Source organism: Motacilla alba, chromosome 2 (genome assembly GCF_015832195.1).
Source record: "Motacilla alba alba isolate MOTALB_02 chromosome 2, Motacilla_alba_V1.0_pri, whole genome shotgun sequence".
Classification (NCBI taxonomy): domain Eukaryota; kingdom Metazoa; phylum Chordata; class Aves; order Passeriformes; family Motacillidae; genus Motacilla; species Motacilla alba.
The window spans coordinates 46,626,002-46,652,394 of record NC_052017.1 but is presented as its reverse complement, the minus strand read 5'-3'; the positions used below and the strand labels follow the sequence as shown (position 1 = coordinate 46,652,394).

The 26,393-nt window shown below is 40.3% G+C and overlaps 2 protein-coding genes across 4 annotated transcripts in view; one reads left to right on the top strand and one right to left on the bottom strand.

The window, feature by feature from the left end:
- Positions 1-24,636, bottom strand: part of SEPTIN7 (septin 7) — a 76,416-nt gene extending 51,780 nt beyond the window's left edge. For 2 of the 3 annotated variants that reach the window (XM_038162796.1, XM_038162805.1), the window contains exons 1-3: positions 24,506-24,635; positions 8,969-8,973; positions 6,170-6,272 (exon numbers count right to left, since the gene is read on the bottom strand). In XM_038162796.1, coding sequence (XP_038018724.1) covers positions 6,170-6,272; positions 8,969-8,973; positions 24,506-24,509 — 112 coding nt within the window. In that variant the 5' untranslated portion in view covers positions 24,510-24,635. Of the gene's footprint in view, positions 1-6,169; positions 6,273-8,968; positions 8,974-19,106; positions 19,109-24,505 lie in introns of all 3 variants that reach the window. The other variant, XM_038162800.1, reaches the window with a different exon arrangement.
- On the top strand, positions 9,002-25,359 carry LOC119712013 (translation initiation factor IF-2-like). Its single transcript, XM_038162814.1, has 2 exons — positions 9,002-9,024; positions 24,506-25,359. The coding sequence occupies exon 2, from the start codon at positions 24,508-24,510 to the stop codon at positions 25,342-25,344; it is 837 nt and encodes a 278-aa protein (XP_038018742.1). The 5' UTR covers positions 9,002-9,024; positions 24,506-24,507; the 3' UTR covers positions 25,345-25,359.
- Positions 25,360-26,393: the final 1,034 nt, after the last annotated feature.

The following is a 26,393-nucleotide window of genomic DNA, read 5'->3' as shown; positions in this document are numbered from 1 at the left end:
TATTGAGTGATTAAAAGCCACTACGCTATAAGCAATCTGTGAAAGTATTTGAAAAGCTATGGTTTCTAGATAAGCTCACATAGGTAGATTAACTGATTTTCCTTGACAATAAATTTCAACAATAACCCACTGTAAAAAGTTTCTCTTTTCCATTGGGTTGTACACTTAGTGCAGGTTTCTTTTCCCAGCAGTAGAAAGAAGAAACAGCAAAACACTACAAAAGAGGCAAAAGCAGCAAGTATGTTGCCAGCTGCAGTTCACTGCATTACAAAAGAAAGAGGGGGAAAAAATGAGAAAAAAATCCATCCATAAACCAACAAAAAAGTATGAGAGAAGATTTTCTAACTGAAGCCAAGTACTCACATGAATATATACTTCAAACTCCCATGGAAAATGATGCAGGCCAGTAAACTGCTGTTAAGTTGCTGATCTTTCACATCTTGGAGAGACACTTATTTCTTCATCAAAGATTTTCAGAATTCATCTATTCTGCCCTCTCAAAAGATGTTTATCAACCTCTTTCCACAAAAAGGAGTAACAGGCGATTGATGAAGCATCACTCCAAAACAGAAAGTACTCCAGAGGAGCATGTCACCTGTGGGCATACACTGGCTCCATTCTGAGTTCCACCGATTTCCTTTGGTTTTACCTCTGCCAATTATCCTACAGTCAACCTATTTTGCTTTGGTATCCCCAGCCGGTACATGTTAATGTATTCAGTCATCAATTTTTATACTTTGTAGGCATCATCAGTGGAATACAATAAATTACTTCTTTAAAGAACTCTGTAACCTTAAAAACAACCTTTTCTCTGTCTAAACTTGAGAGAAACCTCATAATCCTGTGAATAGAATCCCTGCAACTTAATTTTATTTTTTATCTATTTTTCTAAAGGATTTATTTCTGTTATACCACAACACTTGAACCCAGACTTCAACATCTCACTATAGAAAAAGTACCCTGAGAACTGGAAGAGCACTGTCTAACCCAGCCCTAGCCCACTGGCACAGCTGTACCATGCAGGCAGTCGCCATGCAAGTAGCCCAAAAGGGGCTGCACCCAAAGACGTCCAATGGCACACAGGACAGTTTTCAGAGGATGAGAGAATTGGAGGAATTCAGGTATTCTGAAGAAAGGAACTTAGAGGGGAAATGGAGGCAGGATACCTGCAAGAAATCTTGCTAGTTCTTTTCCATCACATGCTGCCTCTTTATAAAATCAAGAGAACTCTACTCCAGTCCTGTACTCCCCTGACTATGCACAAGGCGCTGCACATTTAGCAATAGCAGTGCAGGATCCTCACCAGCCAGGTAATGAAGGTCACACCAAAGGCCAAACACTTACTCAGATACTGTGCTAGAGACACGACTGAAACCTTAACTAGAAGCATTTCAAATCACAGTAGATCAACCAGAACTGGCAACATCCCAAAACTCTTCCTACTTCGTTGTACTGCCCACACACAGGTTACTTTTCATTTAATTATTCTTCCTATCCTGCGATAAATGATTTTGTTCTTGGCATTAAAATTGACAGTAAGTAAAGAATGAGTATCTGTGAGTAGCCGAGTGTCTTAGTACTACTGGTTGGTTCAATAAATAAATTGCTTCAGAAAGGGAACAAGTGAAGGGGGTAATTCTATTCGGAATGTAACCCATCAGCAGAAGATACAAGTATTAAACCGGTCCAAGCTTTCTTCAGGGAACAATAAAGGCATTTTAAAATCAGGGTGTGCTGATTCTTTAATGTAACTTCAAGTCTTGCAAAATACAGTCCTTTCTTTGCATCCATGCCAAAAAAACATGTTTAAATCAAACCCCTTGAGTGTGCATATAATTACAAATGAAGGACTCCAACAATATTGCATGGCATTTTCCTTCCAGTTGTAATCTACAGGTAATCTACAAGGCTAAAGGAACAATTTGGAAACAAAACAGGCAATTTACTATGGGAGAGGTTTCAAAACAGCTTTCAAAGTCACAGCTACCAAACAGTTGCTCAAGAACTAGGAACTGTGTAGAAAGGTCCTGTGGAAACCACCCAACTTTAAGTGTTCTGACTTTGGAAATCAGATGACTTTAAAAAAACCCCAAACTTAAAAGTCCAACTTCTAATGTGACTCATGAAGCCTGAACACTTTGAAATACACAGCTCTAGGAAAAGTCACCGCAAATACATATTCTTAAGTACATAAGGTCTATAGGAAAAAGGAGTTTTTAGGAATTATGACTTTGCATCTAGTTGGGTGTTGGTTCAAATCCCGTTACCAGCGTCATTTCAATACAACAACAAAAGAGGGATTTCCTGACTCAGTGTTTAGAAGGAAGACACACTGAAAAATAACTATTTGTTCCACACCTCATATACTAAAGCAAAAACACACACCCACTACTTAAGCAAGTGTAATTATATTAACAAACAGACAGAACTACAATTCCACAATTAAGACTTTCTTTAATTGTGAGTTACTAACCACAGTGGTATTACTTCTGATAGTTTTCTTTTCTTAAGCATCTGACTTAAACACGTACTTTCCTCCAAAAGATCCGTACAGCAGAGAAATACAGAGAATACTCTTTGGATTTCAGACAGACTAAATATTTATGTCGGGTTCTCAAGTGTTTCAACAAATGTCTTATACTTGAAGAGATTACACAAGATTATGAAGGAAGCAGGCTACCAAGGCAAACTTGACATTTTTCCACTGCTGAGTTTCAGTGCTTCAGATGTAGAATCAGTTGCTTTAAACCACTACTTAAATGTCTTACTTGAAAGCATCAAGAATGGAGCTCAGTTAAATGTATATTTCTGCTCACTTTATGTCATATCCTCGGAGGAGGTGCTTGTAAGTTGTTATTCTGCAAAATCAACTTCTTGCAGAAGCAGCACGATGAAAACTACTGCTTAGCCTTTGAGGATATAACTAATATGAAATTGTCTCATGAAAGACAAATCAATGAAAACTGATTAATAAGGAAAACAAAGGCCTATCTCAGTCTTCAGTTTCTCAAGAAAAGCCTATAAACATTATCAAAAGAATCAATGCAATTTAGAGAAAAGAAACTAGATAGAAATGTCAAAATGTTTATTATGGCTAAATATTATAGAGTAATACCAGTTTCTATTAAGATTTACTTTTCAATGATTCTTAAAACATTTGATATAAAAAAGGTATTTTGACATCCTGTTTTTATACTTGTATGTGTGTAGTTCATAATCACTTCACCCATTAGTTATATTTCATGTAAACACCATAACACCTGGAAATCAGCAACTATACTTTGTAGAAAAGAGCCCACTGACATTACAAGCCTCAGACACATCAATCCTACTAAGTCCTAACTCAAAAGAGCAAGTTACAGGACAGAAAACTGCCCACATGGGTCCAAAGCAATGCCACCAACCAACTTAGCTCAGGAGCAGAAAACCTGCTCCAGAAACCATTCTCTCAGCTATTTAACAACTACTTGGCCTTATGCATGCCCACATTTAAAAGCTCACTGTCCAACTTCACTGGCACAAAGAAGAGCAGGAAGCCACCACACACTGCCATGGGCAGCTCCATGATTCCAGGGCAATGACAATAACTGGGGAAATGCACACTATATGTACTCACATTCATGCTTTCGGCACAGGAAATGTTCTGCAAAATTAATCCACTTTCCTGCAAAAATTCTTACTGTAAACATCAGATCTGTTTGATGCTGTATTTAATACTTGCTCAGTTGCAAAAATCTTACACTGTTAAACTGAAAACAGAATTGTTTCTACAGCAGTAGAAACACACACAATAGTACAGCCATACTGGCAAATTCCCCCCAAACACTGCTCTGGTCAATTTTCATACTACACATTCCAAAGACAAAAAAAAGCCAGATATAACACTATGCCCATCTATTAAGTTTAACTGATAATTCCACACTAGATGCACAACAGGAAATCAGTCTCTATACAAATGCATTAGCTGCAATATCAAACCTCATGGACACCTGAAAATAGCTGGACACAGATCCCAGATCCCAAATATGATTTGTTTTCTTTGTTGTACCTGCTTACCAACCACAAGCATTGTTTTTCTCTTTTTGCCTTTCAGAACCAATGGGTAACACACTGACTACCTCCAAATAGAGAAGAGCCAGCAGATCAGAAGTTGCGCAATGTGCAGTAAAAGGCAGCCATGCACACACAACTCTTAGTAGTAGAAAGACCAAGAGAATATTTTAGATAATCTCCAAGATAATACATCCAGTATTCTTATTTTTCCAGCACTGACAGATAAACACTACCTTCTAACTCTTAAACTTTATCAAGTAGATTATATACAATTACATTTGCTATTACAGATTTGTATCATTATGTCAGCTAAGGACCTCAAACCAAGTTAAGAGTACACTACCTCACAGAATGAATACAGCAACAAATAATTACAATCCTAACAACCTACTTGCAGATTACATTACAGTGTTTACCAACACAAGTGATTAGTAATACACAAACTATTTCATCTTCATATTTAAAAACAAACACATTTTTTCAGGGCATACTATTACCAGGCACTTAACTTTAAAACAAAATAATTTCTCTACCCCACCCCTCCCCAAACAGAGTACTAAAAGATCAGCTATCATTTTGTTTAACACCCACTTTCAAGTATCTGATTTCTATACTTGGGGGTCAAAAGAGGAGAATTAGTGGCATTTTTAATGTAGGAAAATACTGCCACCTCTCTCAGTAAGCTTCCATACAGTGGCACAAATTTCCATGCAAACAAATGAAGTCTTAGTAATAAGCACAAAAATAGTGAAACTAGTCAACATCTTATTTTCAATCTAATTTTGGAACAATTTTTCATCTTCCATCTTCTACAACTTTCCTAAATGTAATTGCTTTAAACTATACTACAGGGAAACAAGAGAACATTGAGGTAATTTTGCAGAATTTCTCCAATTGTATCACATTCCTACATCTACCACTTATGAGGACAGTTTCATCCCTTCCTCCTTTTTATTACCTCTAGATAGCAGAAAACCAAATTTTACTTTAGACTTAACAGTTTTGTACTAAATAATAATGTACTTGGATGCTAGACTGTAAAGGAATCCGTCATCAAGTTCCAAAAGAAAAAAGCATCCCTCAAATTTTACAAGTCTAGCTTACTTTTGTAATCAAAAGGAAAATATGTATGACCTATACAATGAGTTTGCACCAATTTGACCTTGGTTTCTAACTGTCAATAGTACTGTTATGTTACATGCCACATGCACATAAAGCCTGCACAAGAAATCCATTGTGTTGATGACAAAACAAAGCACTATCAAGCTAGCCGAATTATGAAAGATAGAACTAGATATCAAAGTGACAGATGGCTGTTATAAAACACTTTCTAAACTATTATTACTATTTTGCTGATTAGCATGCCAAAACAAGGTCACATATCCAGTAGCACCAGTTACCAGTTACACACAAATGTACTCAACTTCACTAATAGTCTATTATCATAAAAGTACTCAAAAGAAAAAAAAAAAAAAAAAAAAAAAAAAAAAAAAAAAAAAAAAGAAAGAAAAAGAAAGAAATGAGATTCCCTAGCAGGAAAGATGACAAATTTGGGTCATCACTGAAGCCTAAATGAACTGTTTTGAATGGCATTATTCATTCAAACTAACAATAATTTCCCATTTACTGCAGTCCACAGGGAAAAAAGTGTTTACATTTGGTTTTCTTTGCAACCATACAAACTAGAAGGGTTTGTTTAAATTAAAGCTTTGATTTTGCAGCATAGTTTTGTGGCCACAGAAGTGCAGGACAGACAGGATCCTACTGCCTGGTTATATACAAGGTTTGCCGTGTTGCACTCAACCATAAAAATTTCTTTTTTATTCAAATGAAAATCAAGTTCAAATTACTCCAGTCATACTTGCAAGTAGCATTTTAGACCAGATCCACACCAAAGTGTTTTCCTAAGACCACAGTTCTCATAATTTATTTGTCTCCTCATTAATTTGTGGACCAGACATGTTCTTTTTAACCAACCTAAATTTATCAGTCCAGCAGGTGAAGATCCATGTTTTCTACTGAGATGCAAAACATACTTACATCATCATCCCAGATTTTAAGAACTATGTCGAAATACTTCTAACTACCAACACTCAAAACAAAGAAAGAAACTTACCTACTACCATGAGCGTGAATTCAAATCCTCTCTTCACAGACTTTCGGTAAACTTGGTTTGGAAGATTTGCAAACCCCACATATCCTTCAAGGTTCTTCTGTTGCTAAAGCAAGAGATAGTTAGGAAAAAAAGTTAAAAGGAAGGCGAGTCATTTCTTAATTGGCTTGTATTCTTAGTTATTGAAATATTCACTTCATTTTCACATTTGCAGAAAAGTGCTATCTACCCAACCTCTCAACAACCCAAGCTGTCTACATTCAAAACAGTATACTGAACTGCAGCAAAAAACACCAAAAAAAATCTTTTTGACTGGATGGCCAAAAAACTGGTGCAGAAATTCAGGTATACTAGGAGTATTTTGGGCAAATGCAATTGCCATATTATGACTGTTTGTATAAACACAACAGTAAGCATGTGCAAAATTAAAACACAATCAACTTGGAACCAATGCCCATCTGAAATACAGGCCAGCAGTATGAATGCACCTTTCCTCTGCTACCAAGCCATGGTGGTACTGCCTCAACATGATGGGAATCAACTTGATGCCTCTGCTTCTGTGTCACTCAACTGGAGGCCTTCATGTTAAACCCAGACTTACAGTAATGCAGCATGCCTTGCAACACATTCTCCATACAGGCAAAACTTCAGTTGCCTTGTACTCTGGAAAACTTACCCAAAACAGTGCCTACTGTGAAACAAGAGAAGAATTCTGGATGTTAGCCATTACTTCTTCTCACCACATTAATGAAAATGCTGGAGGTGTTTAAAATGCCTCCTCCTCACTGTACTAGACCCAGCAATCTTTCAAAGCTCAACTGTGCTACCTTCACACCACTCTTCCAGCACAATCCTGCAACTGTTTGTTTATTAAGGCAGCAACTCTGAGGATTGTCTTATGAGACTGGACAATTTAAATATTTTACAAAGATTCTGAAAACATTTTCTTGAGATGACTTCTACTAAAAGCAACACAAAGCACTGCTTGTTAGGGGGCAATGATTACAGCCTTTAGGCGTTATGTCCATGCAAAGGTGAGAGGATGTCACGTGATGGTGGTACTGACTCAGTTTCAGAGTTTGAGAGCTGTACATACCCACACAGCTGAAGTGCTGTCTACAAGTTCAAATTCCATTCCCTAAAATTATCTTTATGAGCATAGAGGAATTCTAAAAAATAATTTGTAAAAATATTTTCTACTGCAGGCACTCTTGGCACAGAACTTCTTTGTATAGGATACAGTATGGTTGATTTAAATTTGGTATGTGGTTGACTCATTTATTTTGAAATTTTTTTCTTTCTAAAACTGACAGAATAAGTTCAATTCAGTAATAACTCAGAAATTTTAAATTATAAATATTTCTTTAATTAAAGCAAGGCTATAAAACCACTATCACCTTTAAAGTACTGAATGCAAGAAGAACTAACCTCTTGGTAGTCCAACAGCACAAGTCAATAAATGGACTCTCTGTTTTAAGTCACCCAACTGATTTCTCCATTTGGCAAATAAACTATTAATAATCTCAAACAAAACCACACCACTGCAAAGACTAAGTTAAAAGCTCAAGTTTAAATACTCATAATGCAACAAATGTTATTACTTCCCTAAATGTAGGAATCTTTGTGTTGTGTCATCAAGGAACCTCTTTAAAGATTTTTGTTTCAATATAGCCTTTGGTGCAGCTATAATCTCATCTGAAAGATTTTAAAGTATTTTTAAAATCAGACAGGAATTTAAAATCCAAATATTTGTTCTAATTTTCTAATCTATTACTGCATGTAAGGAATGGAATTTATCACACTCTGAAACCCTGAGCTGGAGCCAATGCTTCAGAGATATTACATGACATGCAGGTCAGTGCTGTTAAAGATATTAAAGGCCTCCTTAACAGTGGAGGTCCTTAATACCCATTAAGGACCATATGGAACTCCTATTCATCCTACCAGATATGAAATATCTAATCACAGTCAGACACTCCTAATAGTTCTGCTTGTCAGCCACCTGCATTTTTTAGTATCTACATACCTTTTAATGTGTGTCATGTTTACCAGAAACAACTCACTCCCTCATTAGCTAATTCTTTTGCTTAAAAGAATGGGTTTCCATATAATTCTTGTTTCGAACTAAAGTTATTTCTCTTCCTCTTTATAAAGAGCTCCACACTTCAGATAGTTTTACCCCTATGAACTTTTAGATCACTGAGTATGAAACGCTAAAAAAGAACAGATGGAAAATTTTGGGTTGTTTGCTTTATTAAGTTGGTCTACATTAATTACATCCACAGTTTTAGATAATGAAATAAAAATGGTAGTAACCAGACAGATGAGGATGTATGAACTGTTACACTGGGCATTAATGCTGTGTTTAATGTGAGTATTTGCCCTCAATAGGAAAAAGCCTTTTAAAAAACTGCAGCTGGATGCCAGATTCAGATTTCTGGTATACCAATTAAAACTGAAGATTTCAACATACTGGTTTTTAAATGGTTGCCTTTGTTCATAACTTGCCACTTCTAAAGAGACCAAAACAAATTAGGAATTGAGTTTCTTTAATTCCTGCAACAGCTTTTAAAAGAACTTAGTACTTTTTTTGGTTAAAGAGTTGACTTCCACTGTCTTGAACATGGTGCCAAATGAGATCTCATGTTCCTAATACTTCCAATACCTTCCCCTTAATTTTTATCCCTTCCTGATTTTCAACCAGCTGCTACGTAAGCTTAATTTCAGTTCATCTACTAAAAACCTAATGATGCTTCCATTCCCACATTAGCTGTAAAACATCTGCATCAAGGTAATACTTACAGCTACTTTGTAAACAACACGTTTCCATCATTTTCACAATTGAAGATATCAAGAGAATACATCCAGAAGTAGTCCAATAAATGATGAATTTGAACCATTGCAGCAACGAGTCCATACAGGTGCAGCCGCAATCCAGAGAGAGGAACAGGGGCAGTGTGAGAAAGAAAAGAAAAGAAGAAAAAGTTACTTACATTTGATCAAAGTAACTCACAGTATTTCCCATCTAGTATGCTCAGGATGCAGCATTTTAAGCAGAATCACAGAATGGCTTGGGATGGAAGAGGTACTGAGGAACACCTACTTCTAAACCCCCTGTCATGGGCATGGACACCTTCCACCAGGTCAGTTTGCTCCAACCACGACCGAACCTGACCTTGAACACTTCCAGGGATGAAGCATTCACAACTTCTCTGGACAATCAGTTCCAGTGCCTCACCACCCTCACAATAAAGAATTTCTTCCTAATAGCTAATCTGAACCTATCCTCTGTCAGTTTTCCCTTATCCTCTCACTTCATACCCTTGTTAAAAATCCCTCTTCACCTTCCTTGCAGGCTTCCTTAATTGACTTTGTTAGTAACCTTAATTTAGTTTGGATTATACATAAAAACAACCTAATTTCATGGTAATATACTACATGAACTCCAGCCATTTAATGATCAATACAGGTAGCTATCCAATATCTCTTTTTACTTCAGGTATTCAACATGTTTTTGATTGCCATACACTACCCGAACCTGTAATGGGTTCAGGGGTGTTTCTTCTGAGGTGTTCAATAGAATATGCAATCTTATTTCACCACACTACTGCACAGCATCTTTATTTTAGTGTGGAAAAGGTACACCGATCAAAGCCATCATCCCCACAAATGTCTCCCAGGATTCTGTATTTCTAAGTCACTTCACACATTCAGTGAACAGTGTCAATTCACCTCATTTGCAACACTGAGCATTAGAGCACTGCGGCAACCTTGGGCACAACTGTCATGGTTCAACAGCCAGAAAATAAAGAACAAAGCAGGGAGCACAAGCTAAGTGTCTGTTCAACAACATTAAACTTTCTGTTGTAGACAAGAGGTCTACAACAGTTCTCCAACACACCACTTACAATACCTTAACTAAAAGCTGTATCACAAAGATCCTGTTTGTCACTAAACCTCTTCCCATGCTTGAGTATTTCAATACATTGATACTAAAAAAGCAAGCAAAAAAAAAATCTTAATAGCAAATTATAGGCCAGCAGTTAAGATGCTTCTGCACCTTAATATCTAATTTTTAATCAATCCCATAGTTCCAGAATCTGAATTTATTTTTAGCAATTTTCCATTGTGATGGAAACTGCAGTTCAAAGTGGCACTTAAGTCTCCTTCTGCTTTTCTACCTAATGCAATATAAACTTTCTGTATCTACAGCCCCCTTCATGTTCTATCAGCATCCAGAGCCATACCAGCTCAGCACATTGGGTACGCTGCTGCTGTACTCTTCTGAGAGGACAAAAACCGCAAAGCGCTGCTGATCAACACCAGTCCTTCTCTGTGCCTTGCAGAAAGGTGGCACAAGATGCTCTGGGAGGAAGCTCCCTTTGTTGTGGGAGGAAGACAGATGCATATGTGCCAGAACCGGAGCTAGCCGTACAGGCTGGAATGTAACTAAAACTGCAGATCCCACAGCAGTCCCAGTACTCCAAGATTTTAATATCAACCACCTTAAGTACTACATTACTACCAGGTATCATGTTGTACATCACTGCTTTCAACTGTGAAAGAAGGTAACATCAGCAAGACTAGTGCCCAATTGCACACAGGTGCCTCCTTCCCTGGACACAAGCAGTACTATTTCAAATCCTATTATCCAGCAAGAGCAGGCACATGGGTCACACCAAAGATCCTGCCTTCACCAGTGGCCAGAAACACACATCTAAGGTAGCACATACAGCAGAATAAACAGAGCAGTGTTTCTCTTAACATCTCCACAGTCACCAAAGATCCACCTCGCAAGCATTTAGGATGGGGTGTCTCTTCAGTTAAACAGCATTTGACCAATTTCTCTTCCATGTACACTCAAATCACAAAAACAGCATCCACAGAAGTCCCTGTAGCAAGGACTCCCTCTGTACGTTGTTAAAAGGATTACTTTATCATTTCAAAATTATCTCCTGTTAGCACAGTAGTATCTTCATTGGAAACAGCCCTAATCATCTAATGTACTGCATTCAAAAGAAGCCATTTCATGTCTCTGATTGCTCCTGCTGCTCTTACATAACTCTACTCTAGCTCTGTACTCTTCTGAAGAAGCCAGGGCAAGAGCTACACACAGTATCCAAGAGGCAAAACACAGATCCAATGTCTGATCATGTGCTATCTCCTACTCTCTGATCCTTTTACCAATTCCCAACATGTAACTTACTTGAATCCTTCCAAGCACTGAGCTAATGACACTGTGAGCTGCACACAAGACCTCACTCCTGAGCTCTAAAAAACATTCACAGCTTGTCACTGAGCATGCAGCACAGCAGTCCACGTGTATCACTTTACATTCACCCATGATGCATTCCAGCTATCATTGTATATCAAGTCTTCTAATATTTTCATGTTCTTGTAGTTGTCAGCTATCTCCAATCTAACTCAGCACAAATGAAGGCAAGCCATACAATTATAAATTTGGCCTTAGATGACTTTCAGTGCATCTACTCTGTGTACTCAATGTTGCTTTAATGTACGTCTCCCTCAAGCAAAATGTCACAGCCCATATACACCAGCTGCAGAGCTGGTGTTTTTGGATCCATCATGTGAATCAATGAATTAATAGCCACCAGCAAACTGCTCTAACTATGCAAATGAGTGAAAAGAGAAACAAGGCATCAGTGGCTTCCCAAGCAGTTCTAAAGGAGATCACTGATTAAAAGAGTTTCTTTTTAAATAAGTCTATCATCTTCATTATTGCCCAGACACTGCAATTTACATTTCTCCTTTATTCTGGGATGACTGTGTTCAGGAATGATAAATTTAAAGTCATTCTTCAGAAATTACCATCTGGGCCAAAAGATGAGAGCCTCTGGCCTAAGGTCCAGTGCCTGACAAAAGAGAACACCTTATCCCTCTGACTAAAAGGAGACAGAAGTCCAAGGTGAGCTAAAGCCATTTTTTACCTCTATGTGCAATCTGAGAGTTCAGCTCACACTCAACACAGGTAAGTGCAGCTTCTGTGCACTGGTAGCAACCAATAGCCTGTAATATGATGTTATGAAAACTCTTTGAGGATTTATGACATAGCCAAACTAGCAGCAAAAATTAACGAAGACAGCTGAAGAGAAAACAGAAGACCAAACAGAAAAGCAGTGTGACATCAGGGAGTCACTGTCCTTTCCAGTCAAAGTTGGCTTTAGTGCTTCTCCATCAAATACTTACTCTAAGAGAAAGAAATACTTATTTTTCCTCTAGTCATCTCCTAGGAAATACTGCTTTTAAAAGTACCGAGGAATGTCAGAGAAAACCCAAAAATTGCTGAAGTCTACCACAACAGAAAGTGATATTAAGGGCAGATACCCAATGCATTTGGCACATGATAGCAAAGTTTGTTGTCATTAACAAAAGAAAAGTTGATCATTCTTCATGCATTTCATACAGCTAGAACCAAGGAGCACCCTCTGAACACAGTATTTTGTTCTACAATTTACATTTGCTATGGTGTCAATTTATTTTGGCAAGGTAACTAGATGTAGGGCAAGTTTTCTTTATACACAATTTACTTAGTGCTGCTAAAACACAAGAATTTGCACCTGCTCTAACAATGATTTCAAGAATTAAAATAGTATTTTAGAACTTTTATCTGAATTTATGCAATCCCTTTAGCCACACCATTTCTATGCAATATCCTACCACCATGCTGTGAGTATGACCAGCTTGCCAGTTTCTGGTTCTATGCATAACAACTGGTTGACAAGCACTGTTTACTTCTATTTCCTCCAGTATCCCTGACATGGTAACTTTTTATTTTCTTCTTTCTAACACTGCTAGTTATTTGAAGTCTCCACATCAATACCTCCAAAGAGAGGTAGAGAAGCCTCCAAAACTTCCAAGAAGGCCTTACCAACATCTTCAAAACCCCTTTAAATTTTCTACAGTTTATCTAAATGTCCTAGGTTGACTATATGATGCTTTTATCCCGAAATGTGCATTTTTTTCAACTTGTCAATACAGAGGCAATACATGAAGAAAACAAGACATCTCCCCATCTTGTCCACCCACATCTCAGAGACACAACTGCACATCTTGCAACTTGCAGTTTTTGTTACTGCATTCTTAAAATAGAGGCTTCAGGTAGCAGTATTTAATGTAATAATGCTCCTACAATCCATGAGCACTTATTAAGATAATATGTAATGCCTCAGCATTGGCTTTTTTCTCAGCAAAACCCCTTAAGATAAGCACAATCCATATTAAAAAAAAAATCAACAGAAAAAATCCAAAGAACAAAAGAACAAAGTATGGAAATAACAATATAAAAGGGAAACTCATCAGATCTATTTGCGAAGTTAAACTTAAGCTGGGCATCTATGAACACGTTTCTCCTTTCACTGTTCAAAGTAAAATAAAAATATTTGCTGGGTCAATAACATCTGCTGTAATCTGCATGGCAGAAGTCTAGCACTGATGGAAAGGAAATGAGCACTTCTATTCCCTCAAACAGACATCAGCTGCAGCCTTTCTTCGCAAGACAACAACTTGACTTCCAAGTGTGAACTGAGAATATGGCCTACCATTAGAAAAAATAAAAAATATTTTCATAAAGGATTGAAAAAAAGAAAATCCTTTCCATGCATAACCACAATTAAGAAATGAGGATCTCTTTCAGTCTCTAGTAGCAAGCTGAAGAAGTCAAAAAGTACTAATTTCAAACACTGATCCACTGAATGCACTAATTCCACTGTTCCTCAAAATCACACTAGGCATAGTGAGTGAGCAGGTGAAAAATGAGCTTTAGGCTTCCCTCTTTTTCCCATACCAGACACCATCATCTGGCTTATTAAAAGTAGTGCTGAAATACATGTGATGTCTAAGAGCAAAAGGACTCTGCACTAGAAAGAGTAGACAGTATAATCGGTCTGTTGAGCTACAGGCAGCATGTCTAGGAGGAAAGCAGAAAACCCCAAAGAAAAACAAACAGGATGCAGTAGGCACACTACTAAAGCTTAAGTTCTCTAGTAAAAAGAAATCTGAGAGACTTCAGAGTCAGTGTACAATAAATATGTACAGCAGCTATAGCCAACACAACCAGTGCTGCACTTCTTTGAGCAGCCAAAGTGCAAGAAAACAGACAACTACAGGAAAATGAAGCCAGTTAAGTAGTGACTAATTATAGTTATAGAAGGGGCAGAGAGGGAGGAAAGTTGTCAAACTATAAAAGCAGGCCTGTATAACTAAAACATACAGTATTAAAATGTTCTACTCATGATGACTCTACAGAGTAATTCATGCCAGCCACACATGTTGACAACTTTTTGTAATAGCTCAACCTCCACTAGAATTAGCTAGGCAATAAATTCCTTGAAAAAAAAGTAAACCTTTTTTGCATTTTAGATGAAATTTTAAAGTACAAGAATACTATTTTAAAGCTGCTTGAGTGTGCATTTTCCCCTTTATTCTGGCTTTAAAAAACCTCTTAGTCTGCCTGCAGAGAGCAGCACACAGACCACCATCACACAGCAACTTGCATCCAACTGAAAGGACCAACTAGAAATCACATTTGACAGTGAAGTGACCGATTATCTTCCACTCTATAAAGTCAGGGTCGAAATGAAATGGCAGCTGGGGACCTCATGTCAAGAACAGCACCAACCACACATCACTTAAAGCGTCGATCACCACCATTAACCTCCCTAACTCTCCTTCCTCAGTTTTGCTGTCCTTGAATGTTTATTCCAATACAAACACTGAACCAAAGGCTGAAGATGAAAGATACAAAAGGAAAAAAAAATTCAAAAACACACCAAAAAAAAAAACAAAAAACCAAACCCAAGTATGGAAGATCCCTGGATACAAAGCCTTCAAGGGAAAAAAAAAACCCACTGAACACAAACAAACAACTCCAAGAAGAATGAAAACAAACTATCTGATATTTCACTTCATATTTAACATGTCTCATGTCTATTTAGCTTGCAGATATTTCCCAAAAGACATGTATATATAAGATTTTAAAATAATTTTAAAACTCCCCAATAAACCCTACCAATCAATACCAAAATGGTGGCATCTTTCAGTTTTATCTCACATTACTTTCATCTCATATGACATAACCTAAACTATGGTTTTGAAAAGAGCCATTTTTAAGGAAATGGAAATTCTCTCCCAAGTAGGTCAGTGCCTAAACATGGAGTCCATTTGGAGAGTCTCACTTAGCACTGGAAACACAGAAGGAAAAAAGCACAGTAAGTATTAAGAAACAAACTAACAGGCCACTCTGCAATGTATCATTCCTTTGTCATATCCTTTTTCAGTTCCTTCATGTTCACCCTAACATTGCATTTTCCTTCAAAATTTGCATACAGATTGATCAGTTAACTGAAAGATTCAGCAGGGGATGATAAAAAACCCCCAAAATTAAAAAAAAAAAAAAAACTCCCCCAAAAAACCCCCAAGAACAAACCCAAACCAACTGATTCCCACACCAAATCTCTGGGTCAAACAGCAGCAACAGCACATGTATCTCATATAAGCCCAAGCACAGAAGTCAGTTTCTCAGGAAGAGTAGAATACTGTAATCCAGCTGGCAGTATTTCAGCCAAGGGACTCTGAAAAAGGCATTTGCACTTCCTTCTGTTTGATGCCTGGAATCCCCACAGAAGTGAACTCTCCAGCAGGACATCCCATTCTGCCTCCTCATCAAGCAGCTGTAAGGATGGCAGGACAAGAAATAGCACTATGACAGTTCTAGCCCAAAGGGTTACTATCAGATCTAGTAAAATTTCTTGAACATGTAGGTGCAGAAATGATAATGAGAGGTGAATCATTCATGCAAAAATACTCGAGCACATTTAACATAGTCTAAATGAAGTGTGTTCCCCTTAAAGAGAGAAATTACAGTATTTCATCCTGATTCTTCTGTTAACATGGACAATTCTCATTTGAGAAGTAACTAGAGTGAAAGGCTTTTACCATCCATTTCTATACAGTGGATGCAAATCATTCCAATATGGAAGTTATCTGGTTTTCTGTATATTCATATTTTCCTATACTAGTTTCTATGCTGAACTCCTTACCCTCTGCCATAGAGAAGCTTTCAAAAGTCCTGCTGGTTTCACCATAACAGATACTTTGAGCTAAAATTTTAAGGCACATGTCCCTGCTCCCCCTATAAGAGCTTATTTTAATGATATCAAACCACAGAATTTAGGTTTTTTAATTATAATTTTCATGATATGCTGAAATCATATTTTTGTGTTTCAATACTTTTACAGCAAGGTATATCAACCCTTGAGAGGAGTCTGTAGGAATATTATTATATTACTAATACTTGAAGAATTTTACCTTTTAACTATTTCCACACTGAGTTCTCTATTTAGAATACAAAGGATTCTAATGAGACCAAGATGATTTTAAAAAGACCCAGGTGTTTTTTCAAAGAATTAAGCCAAGTCAAGTATTAAAAACCACTCCATGTGTTAAATTTAGATGTTATGAAACACAGCTGGCTGGCTGCATTGTTTTTAACTATCTTTATTTTTAAGCTGGAGAGATACCACAGAAAGATAGCTCCCATTATAATTACTGTGGAAGGAAGATAGTAAGTCAAAGTTAAGATTGTTTCCCTGTGAGTTGCAATGGCAACTGATACAAAGAACGGTCCATATCTACAGTAAAATTTACCATCCAAGTTTAATATTAAGAATATTACAATATATAGTTGATAAAACTACCATTAATCTGTAAAATAGTTTGGCATTTTGAAATCCTTAAGATTTATTTCATTTATTCTACATCAAAGATTTAATTTTTAACTTGGTTTTTACTGCCCATGTTTTTCAAAGAGGAAGGCAACACATCGAGAGCAACCAAATCACCAGTGGTCAAACTGCTTTGGATGACAAAACTAAAGACTGTAAGGAGTGAAGCCACAGCTGGATTGCAAACCATCCCAGTGATTAACAGCACCAAAGCTGTTGGTTTCTCAACTTCCCAAATCCTTTTGTTTTTCGCTTTAGGGAGGAAGCTGGCTGTGAAGAGCATGCACTACATGGTCCAACACGTACACCAGCTGAGCAGCTATCTGCATGATTAGCCCTGCCAAATTTTCAAGTGGGAGTTAAATCCGCTCCACACCTTGCTGCCACACCAGAGTACTCAGCAGGCAAGATGCACAGCCAGAAACAATTCAAAGCAACAGGAAACCCAGGATCGTTGTTGATGCCCACAGCGTTGAACATCAGAATTCAACATACCAAACACCAGTCGCTTTTACCTAGGGGGATACTGGATGCCTTGCAGGCAGATCACAAGGCCAGGGGCAAGTGAAAATCATTCAGCAACCAGGTTAGAGGCCATCCATTAATACTTCTTTGCAGAAGCTGTGTCTTAATCACTATCAAAATCTCCTTTAAATTAATTCTTGCATGGGTTTGGACGAACAACATGTCAGTGACCCTTCATTACTAATATACTGACTTTCAAATAACCTAACTTGGTCTGCACAAAATACTGAGTATTAATATGATTTTGACCTCCCCAGCTCAAAATTTCAACTGTTCAAGAATTCTGAACAGAATAAACCTCAAAAGACTTCTACAGAGTCCCTGTTATTAAAGACATGAAAAGGAACACCACCACCCAGCTCAAAAATTAACTTGCTAAATTTGAAACTGCTGGTAAGGAAAAACTCCCTGCTGAAATTCCCAGCTTTCCTTGCCAAATTTTTATAGGATGGGGGCTCATTACCCCTACCTTCTACTCCCTTCAAGCATCTAGTCTTCAGCATTGCTTTGAACTGGTAACATGTGGCCATTTTTTCTTAAACTCGTTGAAAAGGAGATTCTTTTTATTCACAATCCTCAACTGTACAACAACCACATATTATGGTTTTGGCCCCAGTCCCTTTAAGGTCTTGTTCCTCATTGTTTCAGTCTCTCAGATAGAAACTGCAGGTTCTTTCCACTGCTCTGAGAACTTACTGGTTTGCAGATGCCCACAGAATTGCAAATAAGAGCACCGAAGGTCAATATTTGGCACAGCTGAACAGTAGGAGATGATTGCAAACTTCAGTACCATACTGCAGCAGTTTGCAGTCTATGCTCCTCTAAGTTCTCTGTCAACTAAGTGCTACAAAAATAAAGAACACAGTAGGCAACAGGATGGCTTCCTTCCCTTTACCCATCAGCAAGGGATTACTCAGACCTTGATTTCACACCATCTGGCAAAGCCTCCCAAGAAGAAACTAAGATAATGTTGAATCTCTTGGTTTGTTAACGCACCTTTACGTTACAATGAGGACAGGCTTGTTCCCAGAAGCAAGGGATGGGGAGAAACAAGAGGATGGCTTTCTTGGCATCAGACTACTTTGGAAATTTTCACCATCCCAAATGTGAAAGCATTAAATTACATTTAAGCCAGCATCTGGAATTTTACTACAGTGCATATTGGTAAGATCACACATTCAGAAAAGCCTCTGCTGTCAGAAAGCTTCCAGAGAATTACATTCCTCCAGCAACAGCTTTTAATGCCTCAAAACTGCTTTTTTTTTTTTTTTTTTCTTTTATAACAGGAAGCCAGCTAAAACTGTGATACCACCATAGTCAGGATCTGGTCATGACTACAAGACCCTCTGCACTGTGAGATTTCTGCAGCCATCATTAATGAGGGCCTCAATTTTGCAAATCACTCTAGAAAAGTCCTAATGCTAATATAATACTACCATAAATGTCATAGGCAATGATTCAACAGCCTGTAATAAAAAGCCTCACCTCACCCATGCAGCAATCCAGGAGTGAGCGACAGGAGCTGAAACAAAAGCCATTAAACTTTGCCCACTTAAGTCACCAGCTCTCACCAAGGGGAGAGTACTACATTCTCAACCACTAGCACTAATTCCTCCAACAGGATATCCTTCCCTATCTCAACCACTGGCAGAGTGGAAATAAACAAGTTGTACAGCTAGATCAGCTACCATGTATCTCTGCTGCCTTGGGCACACCAACACAGCAACTGCCGGCCTACATTAAGATTCAGTGTTTGGGTGGGAACAGCAAACCAAGCTCTCTTCTCTTTGCAGCAGTGCCGTGTCACACCAGTCTAAAGGTCACACTGAACCAAGGCTGCATGTAGCTCTCTACTGCCCAAGTGGTCAGCTGAAGTTCCAGCTCTTGCCTTGATCCCACTTGCATTTATTTTTCCATGCTAACACTTCTGTGACCACTCGGTATGACAGGTTCAGGCAGCTCAACTAATAGAAAGAAAAACCATTTTGAGGAAGAAAATACTGTGAGCTGGGCTCCATGAACTGACTCACTATTGGGCTGAAGAGGCACCAGGGTGGGCAGAGCAGCAGAATTGCCTCCTTTCAAGCAGCTGGCCAAGATTCACCCAGGAACTGCCCCACCAGGGCGAGCTCAGGCTGCCCTCCTATCAGTTCTGATAACTGCACATCGAACAAGTGAGATTAGCTCACACACCCAGCTGAAAACTACGCTACTGTAAGGTTAACTTTCCATTACATCAGCAAGCTCATCTAATCACACCACCATATGAACACTGCAAGTTTTCCTACACTGTGCATAGAAAACAAATACAATCAAGACAGGATTTTTCAACTGCAGTGCAGTTACATATCAGTCTAGGCTGTAAAATCATATGGTAAGGCTCTTACAAAAGAACAAAAAGGAAAGCAGAGGACCGCTGGGCACACTAGAATTTCCTGCACACTGTAACAGAATTACACAACTGGCCAACACTGGAAAAGGTTTGATTTAAGCTTTAAGTTAATGCTAACTTAAGTATTCTTGGCAATTTTGACCACCTCACTAGATGAAGCTTCATTTTATTTAAAGTTCAGTATGAATTATTACATGAATGGCCTTTTAAATGTACAAGATATAAACCCAGGCAATATTTAATGCATTATTCTTCTAAGAATCTACCTGCCCATAATGCAGTGACAATCGTTGGCGGCAGTACCAACCTTCATGCCATCTTACATTTTCCTCAGCATCAACTCCAATGACTTACAATGCTTGTTCAGACAAATGTCACTCCAGAAATTCTGCCATCAAGGACTTCAGTTGCCTTTCTGAAAGGTTTCTTTGTAATAACATCATTGTATGATAGGCTGATTTCTGCATATATTGAGACTGCTTTGATTAGAATTTGATAAACTACTACTTTGTAGCTCAGCATTCACCAACAACATTGAAGAGCACACCTCACATACCTAGTTTGTCTTTCTATTTTCCTGGTCATTCTCCTGTCATACTTTACCCCACAGCACTGGAAAGAAGCCTCATATGGGGAATTCTCTACTTTAAGAGCACGCTTCTAAAGACCACTGTCATCCTTTGATCTTTTTCGTCAAACTGAAGAGCAGTCTAAAGTAATTCTTCTCTTCTTCAGGTCTCACATCTTTTGTGAGTATGATGCAATCTTGCAATTTAAAAAGCTCTATTCTAAAAGTGTCAAACCAAAACTATGTGCTGTATCTTAATATTGATCTCTTAGAGCTACAGTAGGTTATGGGAGGAAGCAATCTACCGAACATTTTAATCAATCCTCCCCCTGGTTGTAAGTAGACACCTTAAGTGTTCAGATTAAAAAATAAGAAGCACACAACTATTAATAGTTTTAGGTAATAAGAACAATAATAGTAACAAGCAAAAAAAGGAAAAAAGGCAATTAAGAAAAGCTGTATCTGGAGATGTTATTTTCAATGTTGACCAAAAAAATTTCTAAATATTCTGTGCCACTGAGAAGTAATTCAGTTCTATTTTAGTTTAAGTGCTTCTGAATGTAACACCCAGAGTGATATTGTTCAGCAATACTGCTTCCAAAATTATTTTCAAATGCGTACTGAGCTGTCACTGCGTTAAATGACAGAAACGTAGTGTGAAAACAGCCACACAAAGAGCCATTTGAAAATAAGATACAGAAGTATTCTGTTCCCCATGAGTGGCTTTAAGAAGGGCTGCTGGGCAGTGACTGTGAGCAGCAGCCCTGCCAGGCCGTGAGACCAGCAGGTTCCTGTAAGGCACATCTGAAGCATGGAATTGCACCGATGCACAAAAAGCAGAAGATTAAGTGGCTTTTGGGGGAAGGAAGTCCAGGACATACATCAGAACAGGGCTTAGTCAGGCGTGTGTTTTACATTGCTCTAACTCAAACTCTGTCAAAAGGAAAGTGGATACATATTGGCTTCTGAAGTGCTTATGAACCTACTGGCTACTTTTTGACTTTTAACACAAAGTGAGGAGTCCATGGCTTACCGGAGTTCCACAGCCACATCCACGAAATGAAGCCAATACCTGGTTTCACAGGGCTGCTGCACTACACTAAAGTTATGAAAGTAAATACTGACCTGATTGTTTCCTATTTAAAAACCCCACAGAATAGAAAGGATCCACCTCATGACATTACAGGGTTGTCAGCACGCAGCCACTAAACCAGGGCTGAAAAAAAAAATTGACTCATCCCTGACATACATGAAACTCACTCTGGCAAGGTTAACAGGAAATCACTGGCTTCTGTGAGCTGAGTTCCTGGCCCCTGCAGTTGAGAAATGCCTTCACCTCGCTTGTGCCACCATCCCCACCTCTGCAAGACATCTACTCCACAATCATCAGCTCAAGACTTGTTCAAACCCTCCTAGGGAATAGTTTGTGACTGCCTACAGTTTAACACTACCCCAAATTTGAATTACTAATTTAAACGAGGCTTAACTAAACTACTTAAATAGGGACTAAATGCCATTCTAATTACAGAGCACACATTTGCAATTAACTAGCTCATTTCAAGAGCCGGAGCACCAACTTACAGAGAACAGAACGTCACTCATACATACACACACATCTCTGGTCTAGACAGGTTAAGTGAATAGTCTGGCAATAAACTGAAGCTAAAATACTACAGTACTCTCTCCTACACCCTCTCTGAGGCAAATTTTCCTTCACTGACTTTATGCTTAAAATGAGGTTTTAAAACTGCAGCCATTGTATTTTGTAAATCTTTGTTGTCTTAATGGGGATTTTAAGGTAGTAATAAAAAAACCACCACAGCAGCACTGAGTTACTAGAACAGAAGAAAATAAAGCACATGAAGTAGGAGCCTGCCCCATGAAAGAGACCAAATACCACTAAGTTGACAGCCAGTTAAAGAAAAAAAATCTGCTGTGCACGTTTAGACATTTCTATGCAAGAAAAAAGAAGCAAAACCTCCTGTATTTTAGCTTACAAAGCAGACAAAACTGACCTTTAATTTCTGCACAAGATAAACAATCAAGTTTTTATCCATACATACAGAAACACATGCACTGAGTACATATCTGTAGCACTGTTTCAACTGAGACCAGTTACTTGTCCTTATGGCTAAGCAGAAGGAAATGCTGTGAGTTATTATCAGTGCATGGATGACATGCACAGTTCTTGTTACATCTGCTTCAATTTCAAAATGACTTAAGTAACAACCCTGTCTTCCATAGTAGCAAACACAGAACAGGTGACACTCTTGGATTCCAATTCAGGTTTCAACACAGACAAGGTAATTAACTTTAAAGCAACGGCTTCTTGAAACCCACTCTCCTAAGGTAAAAAATTTCTATCTATTGATTTTTGTTATTCGTGAGTCAGCTTAAAAAAAAATGCAGTCATCCAAAGTCAGATTGAATTACTGCTCTTCTGTTCACAAATCAGCAGCTAAAAATGCTAGTAATCCCACAAACTAAGCAGGTATCAAGTGAAAGATGCTAACCACTACAGAAAAATACATCTTCCCTTATTTTCCTAACATTTCAGCAGGTAAAAACTTTATTATATATACAGAATTGTAAAGAATAAATAATATTAGTCTGATACCTCAGTGAAAGTTCTAGACATAAATTAAACTATCATTTAGGACTCAGCAGCTATTACAACAAAAAAATCTCACTTCCATAAGAAGGTATGGTCAACCTTTTAAGCCCAGATACCCAGCAGTGGCCCATCTAACTTTCACGGGAACTAAACCTACATATTTTACATAAACTGACCTTTTTTTGGTTATTATATTAATACAGACCATAGGTATTTATGTATATAGAAGCATTTCTTTCACTGAGCCCAACCTGAAGCCACTGTCACTCAGAGGGAGATTACAATGGCCAGGAAAAAAAACATTCAGTGAATGGGTAGTTCTGACAGTCTTCTGTTCAGCGATATTTCATCTGCAGGAGGCGGCACACAAACTGCACGCAGCAGAAGATTCCTGAACGCTGTCGTTTCTTGGAATTACATTTGCACACAACTGGTTCAGCGTGAAGCCAACAACTTCACGCTAAAATAAGTTTAGCTGCTTTTCCTTAAGTCGCCCATTAAAACAATCTTCGTGCATAATCGGCATAATCGCCCCTTTTCCCAGACACCCTCCTGAAACACTAAGCACCCCTCCAATTTATTCTGCAAGACGGGTTCGCTAAGCGAGCGGATCAAACAGAAGCTGCTCAAAAAGGCGTTTCATACAGACCCCCGGGGCAGCTGTTCGAAAACTGTAATTTCTACTTTCTCCTTTCTACAAACGACCGGCCGAGGTCCCCTCGGGCTGCGGGGGCACGGGCTGGGCCGGCGGGGCAGCGCGGGCGGGCGCCCGCGCTGGGGCAAATAAAAGCCAGACCCAAGCGAGATACAGCCCTCCAAAAATGCCCTAGAGAGGAAGGAAAAAAAAAAAAAAAAAAGAAAAATAAAGAAAGAAAAAAAAAAAAAGGGGGGGGGGAAGGCAGAAGGCAGCAAGCGAGGCGGGCAGGCGGCTGGCGGGCTCCCGCTGCCACACACGCTCCCACCCGCGCACGGGCGCCCCCTTCCTTCCTTCCCCCTCCTCCCGCGATTCCAGTCCCACCCGCTCCTCTCCCGCATATTTGAAAGGCTGCTTTAATTCCTGCAGCAGCAAATTCCTCCCTCCCAAATTTGGGCGCAAAAGGAAAAAAAAAGGGGAGGAGGGACCGGGATGGAGGGGGAAGGGGAGAAAAGCGAGGGAGAAGAAATATCTCCGGCATTCTCGCCGCCCGGCTCCCCAAGCCCCGCGCAGGCATTATACAATTTCGGCGAGGCAGGAAGTGACTGAGGGGGGGTGGGGGGGAGAGGCGGCGGCGAGGGGGCTGGAGCCGCATCTGAGCAGGAGGACGAGGAAGGCGGGGGGCGGCCAAAGGGACTGGGGGCCCCGCGGCGGGGCCGCCGGGATGGGAGCCGCGGCGGTGCCCGCTGCATCCCCCCCACCGCCGCGCCGCCTCTCAGCCCACCCATCGCGGAGACCCCAGGGCCGCAGGCTCGCACTGTCACGGCCCCCCCGCCACGCCTCGGCCCCGGGCTGGAGACTCACCCATGGCGCTGGCCGGCGGCGGTGCGGCTGCCGCTGCTGACGCTGGGCTCCGGCTGACTGCTCGTCCTCCCGCCCTGCCTCCCTCAGCCGCGGCGGCACCGAGCGGGCCGCCCCCTCCTCCCCGAGCGCCTCCCGCCAGCCAACCCGGCGGCGATTCTCCAACGCCCCCTACGCCGATTCCGCCGAGGGGCCGCGGCCCTTCCGCACACGGCGCCTACGCGCTCCCGCGGCCGGACGGACTTAGCGGCTCCGCTCCCGCCGCCGCCTCTGCCTGCTCCTCCTCCTTCTCCCTCGCCGCCTCCGCCCAGCTCCTCACACGCTCCCCGCCCGCCTCTCGGAGCACACAGCGGCTTCCGGCTCAGCCCCTCCGCCCGGCGCTGTCCCCACGTCTCTCCCCCGCCCCTCCCAGCCCGGGGTCGGTCACGCTGTTATTTCCTCCCGCGCCGCGCCGGAGAACAGAGGGGCCGCTCGGAGGCCATTTTGGAACCGGGCGCACGCTGCGGGAGCGCCAAGGCCGCGCGGCGGGCGGGCCGGCCCTGCCCGGACCAAAGATGTCCGCCGCGCTTGACGCGCGGGGCGAGGCGGTCGCGCCGCCCCCGCCTTGCGCCGGGGCCGTGCTCGGAGCGGCGCCGCTCCGTGCGCGCCTGGCGGGGCCCGGGGCGGGCGGCCGCCCACACAGGCGGCGTAGGGAAAGGCCGGCGGGAGAGCGGCACCGGGATGGGCAGAGCGAGCGAGGCCCTCAGCCGCGCTCGGCACCGGGGAGCCTCGGGCTGCGGCGCTCGAGTCGTTGCTCCCCCACATGGTCACGATTGGGTGCCCAAGTCCCCCGTAATGAATGAGGACTCGGTGAAAAAACACCAACCAAAACACAACCAAACCATTTGAATGCAGCCGTTGGCAAACACTAGGTAAAATTTTTCTAGGGGGCCGAAGGGATGTTTGGGTGCCCTGGGAATCCCAGTGCCAAGCCCTGCTGCCTAGGCTGGTCTTTCCAGTACGTCCCTTAGACCCTGCGTTGGCTCCTCGGAAAAGCTGCTGCCAGCCGAGAGAAACGTCCACTGCAGTACAGAAGTGACATGGGAAAACATGGATTCCAAGAGAGGCAGAAACGTGCCTTTTGCCTTTCCTATTCCAATAGAGCTCTCAACGTTCAATTTGTGTTTTACAATTTGGACGGGTATCTATCCAAAGGCTCCAAGAGCCTTTTAAAATCTGGGATATTTTATGCCCAAACTGGAATACTGGAGACCTGTATTTATGATGTGTGATTTGAAACTTAGCATACTTTCTTTTGTGTCAGGGATTTTCAAGTATGGTCTGTTCCTGGCCTTTTCTTTCACATGAGGCACAGTGCACTTCTCTAATCAGGAAAGGTGGTGAGCAAAAAGGTAAAAATACATTAATTTACTGTTTATTAGATAATTTGCTGCTGTCGTTATTAAAAGTACATCTAAACATCATGCCCAGGTACTGGGAGGATGAAAATAGCAATTTTCATTTCAGCAGCAAAAGGAAAATTTTCAATAATGCAGTATTTCTGTAGGCACTCATAGCCAGCCAGGCAGGAGCAACAATGAAGACACAAAGTTTGCCTTTGTTTCTCACAGAGTTCCATCCAATTCTTTCCTGTCTAGTTCTTTTTTTTTTTTTTTTTTTTTTTGTGCGTTTGATAAACAAATACTTCTTTTGACAACAAGGAAAATGCATAATCTTTTCAGAAAGGTATGCAGCCCTTCGCAATGTGGTTCAGCACTCTTTAAGAACTGGAGATGTTACAATATACTGTGGTTCTTGGGTGCCCAAGGGAAAGAGATTTTTATTATCGTTGGTCACAGGACTGCCAAATGTTATCTCATAAATCCATGTCTTTCACAATGGATGAGGTAAG